The sequence below is a fragment of the Phodopus roborovskii genome, unplaced genomic scaffold (genome assembly GCF_943737965.1).
Source record: "Phodopus roborovskii unplaced genomic scaffold, PHOROB, whole genome shotgun sequence".
NCBI lineage: Eukaryota > Metazoa > Chordata > Mammalia > Rodentia > Cricetidae > Phodopus > Phodopus roborovskii.
Genome location: NW_026126540.1, coordinates 2905173 through 2912482, shown reverse-complemented (window position 1 = coordinate 2912482; position 7310 = coordinate 2905173). Strand labels below are relative to the sequence as shown.

The 7310-nt window shown below is 47.5% G+C and overlaps 1 protein-coding gene across 1 annotated transcript in view; it reads left to right on the top strand.

Annotated features, from left to right (window-relative positions):
• Nucleotides 1-501: 501 nt before the first annotated feature.
• Rarres1 (retinoic acid receptor responder 1) overlaps nt 502-7310 on the top strand; it is a 34300-nt gene continuing 27491 nt past the window's right edge. Inside the window, exon 1 of the mRNA XM_051199065.1 lies at nt 502-966. Coding sequence (XP_051055022.1) covers nt 517-966 — 450 coding nt within the window. The 5' untranslated portion in view covers nt 502-516. The remainder of the gene's footprint in view (nt 967-7310) is intronic.

Below are 7310 nucleotides of genomic sequence, written 5' to 3'. Positions count from 1 at the left end.
CTCCTTTCACCATGCTGGACCTGGGAAGAAACTCCAGCTCAATGGCAAGAGCCTTAATTCACTGAGTTATCTCTAACATCCCACGCCCCCAGGGGCTTTCTCTCCGTTGCATCCACATCTCACTGCTCTAGAATCTGGCTTCAACAAAAGGCCTCTCACCAGTGTTAAGTAATCTACTGGATTCTCAGATCCTCTGTCCTGCTGCCCACCGCCCCTCCTCCCTGTCTCGCCTCCAGACTGGCTCACAAGCACTCACTACCTGCTCATGCCTTCAGCACACTTTCCCTGTCCCCAACTGTCTCTTCTGAAAGTCCCCAACAAGGCCTGAAGCAGCCCATCTCTGTCACCCCTCTCTTTTACCTGCAGCTAACCTTTGGAGTGGATTCGCTCTAAAACTAGAGGGGTACGAAATCGCAGCAGCCACAGGCGACCAAGCCAGGTCCCCAGAGCTGGGGCGGGGTGTGCCTTCGAGGAGGCGCCCCACTACCCTCTGGCCCCTCTCACCGCATAAGCATAATGGGGACACGCTCTCTGACCCGCTTTCCCGGAGGCGCTTTTTTGGTCCTTCTGTTTGGACAGGGGCGGCGACCCGGGGGCGGAGGGGAGTGGCCGCCGCGGCCTATTTCCGCGAGCACTGCGAACTCCACTCGGGGAGCCCCACGCCAGCTTCCCGCATCCACGCAGTCCCGTTGGCCCACGCCGTCCGCGTCCATGCAGCCTCGTCGAGCCCTGCCGCCTGCGCTGTTGCTGAGCCTCTGGCTGCTGCTGAGCCTCGCACTGCCGGCGGCTGCCGTGGCGCCCTGGGACTGGGAGCACACCGAAGTCCCCGCGCGTCCCCAGGCGGCGGGGCTGCCACGCGGGATCCTGCAGCTGGCGGCGCGCGCTGCGCTGCACTTCTACAACTTCCGCGCCGGCTCGCCCAGCGCGCTGCGGGTGCTGGCCGCCGTGCAGGAGGGCCGCGCGTGGGTGAGTGGGCCGCGACGCGGAGGGACAAGCGCAGGGAAAGCTGAGCTCCCAGTCCGAGATCGTGCCATGCGGCAGTGTGGTGTCCTCAAACGCTGACTCTGCCTTTCCGACTTTTCCTAAGCCAGGGATACTTAACATGTTAAGTCTTGATAAGGACGTTTGGGGGAACTGAGAAAAGGGTCCCACAAACTGCAGTCCTGGTTGGGGTACCCAGAGTGTGTTGCTGTTGGGATGCGCACTATATACCCAACCGACCTGTGGCTTAAACTCAATGGCTTCTACCAAAGGCTATGTCCTAAGTCTAAGCCAGCTCTCAGCATGCAGACAAGTTTCTGGCGTTTTGTTCTGTTTGGTTGTTAATTGTAGACTACTGTGTATGGTGTCGGGATAAAGATTCCTCATAGGCAGGGAACACTTAGTTCTGGCATCGTCCTCATCTAACCAGCCAGTGACAGGGCCACAACAGTAGTCTGCCAGAACTTACTGAAAGCTGTGCTTTCCAGGCTGTGACTTTGGTGCAGAGTTGTGTGAGTGAAGCTGCTGCATGGCTCCCTTCTTCAAACAGATTTAAAAAGTTTACTCAACTGCAGAGGCCTAAAGGCAATGAGGCTCCCTGAATGTTCCACAAAGCCACAGACCCATGGCCATAAACCTTATGTGGCGCTGAGCATAAGGTGTTAATCGGTGGGATGGTAAAGACTGTCCTCTGTCTAGATCAGATGATGTGAGCCGCCCTATGGAAGGTCAGCTTTGTTCCTTATTTCTAGAAAAAGGCAAATTACTGTAACTGTTTAAAAACAAAAATCTTTACTGTCTCAGGTATATGCTCCTTTCCGCCAAGTTCTGGCCTTCAGTAGTTCACCAGAGGAAGGAGGTCGCATTAAGAGCTTGCCTTCCTCTCAGGGAGGAAAGAGGATCCCTGAAGGCAGCCTCCCTGGTTAGCTGGGGGAGTGTTCTCCACTAAAACAAAACAAAAAACCCCAGACTGACAAAGTACACCAGTTTTCAAAGATCAGAGATCATTTCCCATCATTTCAAGATGATTTTTAAGAATCATAAAATAGGGCTAGTGAGATGGCCACTGGGAAAAGCCTGATGATGTGACTTTGGTCCTCTGGCCTGGGCGTGGAAGAAGAGAACTGAGTCCCCTAAATTGTCCTCTGACTTCCACATGCCTGCTATGGCATGCATGCACACACATAAGAAATAAATGCAAATTTAAAGAAAAAACATTAAATATCTTTGTACTTTTAGCCACCTCTTAGAAAAGGACTCCTTGGTATCCTTAAGAAATAAACTAACTCTCAAAACTTGAAGGAAAACCACTCCCTTTGCCTTCACTAAGAGCTCTGGTACTGTTTATCATCTGTCATAGCACAATGTTCCTGAGTTTTAAGGAGGCCCTTCTTAATTGCAAAGGGTGTGTGAGAGAGTAAATGAAACGTGGATCTAAGACACCAGCCCTAAGAAACAATTCTCTGATGTTATGTTCCTTTCCCCTTAATCCCCCTTATCTCCATGGTTTTCAGCATTCATGTGATTGCAGGAGCCAAGGAAAAGAGGTCGGTGTGCCAAGAATTAATTTCTGCCAAGAATCTAGTGAAATTGTTTTCCTTAAAAGGTTACTAAAGAAAGGCCCACTACAAAAGTTGATCAAGCAGGCCAGTGTTGGGGTGATAAAGATCTGACAAGGGCATGCAAAGGTCTATGAGGGTAGCAGAAACCAAGGGGAGTGGCCAGGAATAGGCCCTGATTCCTGATGGGGAATTGCATTGATCTGGCTTCCTGGGATCAGCAATAGGTTTATACTTTAAACTGGCTCCGTTTTACCTCCAAAGAGCCATACAACCTGGAAACCTATATGTAAGCATTCTCTACCTATCAAAATTCTTCCAACACCAGGCAGTTATAAAAGTTGTATCATATAATAAAGCAGGCAAAGTATCAAAATATGGGCCTGGGTATTTCATCACCCAGTAGCTATTTCTTGAGCACTTTGTGTTAGGCATTAAGATAGATTTTGTGACCTTAATTCATATGTGGGGTAGCATCCTCAGGAAAGGCAACTTTGGCATTCTTTTTGCTTTGAAGTGCTCATCCACCTAAAAGAACACAAACTTAGCCTGATGAGGACAGCTTCCAGAAAGGTGGCTGCAGGGGCTTCAATGACAAGAGAAGCCACAGTACCCAGAGGACTCATCTGCTGTTGGTAGAGGGGTACCGTCAGGGTACAGTCTGCATCCCATAGGCCCTTTGGTAGGATAAAGTATTAGGTTGCTATATTGTATCTGTCTTTCACCCTGGATTGAGCTAGGGGAACAAGTGGATATCTAAGTGAGAGGAGTAAAACTCCATAGGCACCCCTCTTCTGTTAGGGGTGAGAATACCAGCAAGTTATGAAATCAATTTCTGAGGGTCCAGTTGTTTTAATTTTGGGTTCCAGGGATTGATTCCACAGCTCCGTACATGCTAGGCACATGTTCTGCTGCTACCTCCAATGTCTTACTTAGGTAATGAAATGACTTGTACTCTACATCATGAGAGTGAATGACAAAAGCAAGAGTGGTATTTAACACTGTGATCCAAATATACGCACATAAACTAGGTCATCATGAGGGATTCGATTCTTGATGTAGACTTCATCCAAAAAAAAAAAAAAAACAAACAAACAAAGAACATGAATGCTGGGGAACCAAATGATGTTTAAAGATCCCACCTGGGAGATTTCCTTGATTTTCTTAGATTCCTCACGCTAGAAACACTGTTGCCCTCTGGTGGTCAAATGCAGTAATCATGTAGATTATGGTTTAAGAACATGCAAGGAAATGGTCTCTGGTCTTCTGATTGAAGATGAGACCTTCCAGCAGCCTGTGTTCTCTGCTATCCCAACCTGATGTCACCTTGTTCCTGGTCATACACTACCATTCCATGACCAAAAAATTTCCACTTTTCTGCTATGATGTGGACCAGCCTCAAGACCACAGTTGGAGTGGAGCAGAATCCAGTGGGTGCTGGAAGTTCTTACGCTACTGCGTGTCCTGGGTCAGGCCTGTTGGGGTTTCTCCACTTCTGGACACTTTGCTTTCACTGAGATGTGCATTTGAGGGCATGTCTGTGTGCACACACTTCCTAAGAAAGCCAATTCATTCAGGAATCAGCTGTTTGGAAATTGGTAAGTGCCCAATTTCCCATCCAGGACCAGAAACAATTTGAACAGCTGGGCAAGGTATTTTGGGAGAGGGGATTGCCCATGCTATATTCCAATAACAACCAGTGAGTATGAATGTATCCCTTCTATTTTAGCATAGGGCTGTTTAACTGGAGCTCCATGGGGGTCTTTCTAGTAAGAAAACACACCAATCATTTCAGAATCCACCTTGATTCACTGCCAGAACCATAGAAAGGACATGAATCATAACCCTTCTCTCTTACCTTTCCCCTTCTTCTTCCACAATCTTGGCTCACTCCAAACAACAACGAGTTGCAGATACAACCTCATCAGTTCTTTCTGGAGCACTGAACTTGGACTTTGTGAGTGTGCTTGTTGGTTGTTTGTCATCTTGACACAAATCTGGTAAGAGGGAACCTCAACTGAGAAAATGTCTCCATCCGATTGGCCTGTAGAATAATGGTTGATGTGAGAGGGTCCAGCCCGCTGTGAACAGTGCCACCCTGGGCAGGTGGTCCTGGGCTGTATTTAAGAAGGAGGGGGGCACTGAGAAAGCCATGGGGAGCTGGTAAGGCAGCATGAGCTCTGCTCCAGTCCATGCCGCCAGGTTGCTGCCCTCCTTGAGTTCTTGTCTTGGCTTCCCTCAATGATGGGCTATGATGGGAAAGTGTAAACCAAAGAAACCCTGTCCTCCCCAAGTTGGCCATGGTCTCTGTCACAGCAATAGGAAGCAAATAGGTCAGTGGGCATGACACAGTTTTTTGTACCTGCCCTTCACAGCTCACCCAACATTCAGTGCCTGATCAGGTAGTTAAGTGCATCCTGAATACCTAGTCTGGAAGAAAGTCAGTTAGTTTTTGGAAAACATGAGGTTACTCTTGTCAGGTCCGAAGGTAGAGTAGCAGCTGCTCTTGCAGGATTCAGACTACCACAGGTCTGAAGTAGGAGTAGAATTTGTCTCCTGGGCCATACAGATCCAAGTGCATGCACTCCACTAAGAAAGAAACTCGTCGCTTTTCAATCTACGAAGCACTTTAGTACAATATTAGACACCTAATTACGACTCCTCCTGAATCCTTCTCTCCATTAATGTCAATAATTCAGAGTCAATCATTAAGAATAGGAAAGCAATGCATTATGCAGAACGTATTGCGTGGAAACAAAAATTGGAGAATTAAAGAGACTGCAACGCGTATACAGGAGGAAAGATAATAAAAGGGCAAAGTGAAGTCATGTTTTCTTCCACTGGAAAAAAAGTCTTATCCTTTAGGGCTGTCATGGTACAGCAGCCAAATCAGAGGCACTCCTGTAGGACCATGCTGTCTCCAGGCCTGCACTGCCTAAGGCGGAGTCCTTGTAACACAGACCAGAGGGGCACACTCCTGCCCTGGCCTGAAAATGCTCAGACAGACTACAGTCCTTGCCTCACCAACCCAGCTCCTAGAGGGCAGAGTCTGTGACCAACATTGGGCAGGGAATGCCAGTGGTATAAAACCTTGATGTGGCTTTCACTGCCCCTTGCTCCAAGTCACCCAAGTGACTATACCGAGAAGGCAAGAAGGAATGCCCCCAACTACCCTGTAATATGTTGGTTTTGTTCATGCTTTCCCCTGTCCACACATTTTACTTTTTGTTTTCTGCATGGAAAACCAGGGTGTTTGTAATCATGTGGTATTAATAGTGTCCCAAATAAGGACTATTGGTTGGAGGGAGGGTTGCTCTTCACATGAGTTTACCCTAGAATCCTCCTTTAAGGCTCTTTATGGTTCCACTGGAAACTGAATACAAATATTCAATCCCCAAAAGATTACATTTTAATACTAAAATGACTGCTAAGCACATGTAGCCAGGGCAAGAGCAAGTCATCTGCAGGCTGCAAAAAGCCAGCCCCACACGGTTAAGGCTAGTAGCCATGACCCGTGTCCAGTTTGGGTTATTTGTTACCGTTGCTCAGGATATCATCCGCTAAAATCATTCCCACCAAAACCAAGTTATGAAAGGGAATCTTGTGTGTGCTTGTAAAGAAGATGTCTATGAATCCACAGTCACATCAAGGACACACGTCCACAGCAAACATTTCATTAGGGATCACAACTAATTCTCTATATTCCTTCCTATCTCCATATGGCAAATTACCATAGTGCTTGTGGGTTCAAAACATGAGATACATTCACTTGCAGTTCTAGAGGCCAGAGGTCTGAAGTGGGTCACATTGGGCTGAAAGCAAAGCCTCACTGCCCTGGAGGTTGAGGGGAAGCCCCATTCCCTTGCCTCTGTTTGGTACCAGTTGTGCTCCTTGGCTCATGTTCCTATCTCTTATCCTCAAAGCCAGCAGAGTCACATTCCCTGTCTTCAGAATAACCTAGGATAATTTCATCATAATGATTATGACATATTAGGATGATTTACCATATGTAATGATTATTCATGATAATGATTGAATGACCTTGGAGAAAATGCCATTTTGCTACATACAATCTGTAGGGTCATTGTTTGCCCAACCACGCCAGTGCTGGGACCCTTGAATGTACTTCCCACATTGTCAGGCACTGAGGGTTCTTGGGAAAGGGCTACCCTTGTTCCGTTTGCTTGGCTCTTGAAGCCATGGCAGGCTTTCATTGGAACCATCTGTCTTCTGCCCATCCCCCTTTGGGATGGATCAGAAACTGCTTTGACCTGGCTCTTGAATAGTTCATTTTCCTCTTCTTTGTGATCATGTCTGCCTCTTGGTTTACACTATAAGCTTCTGTAGGTCAGGAGGTGTCACCCCACTTCTGCTCTTGCACTACACTAGCACAAAGCCTTGCTGAAGACAATTTTCAGATAACTGTTAAACGAAATCACAATAGTGATGCTGAGATCAATGGGAAATTTGGAGGAGAAAGCCGAGGCCCTCTGCCTTCTGCTCAGTGGAGAGGGGAGACCTTGCAAGCTGTGCTCCTCTTACATCTAGGCTTTTATTCTTAGTCATAGCACGAGCCCACAGATAGATGAACCAAGCTGAGAACAGGTTCTGGCAATTTCCCTTCCAGCTTCCTACCACAGGTCAAGAACTCATACCAAGATTCTGCCAAATGGAAGTCAACCTTGTTCTGTCTGGGACCACTAAGTCAGGCAGCTACTGCAGAGTGTCCACAGGTAGATTCCCTGTACTCCACTGGTTGTGGCCTGTTCT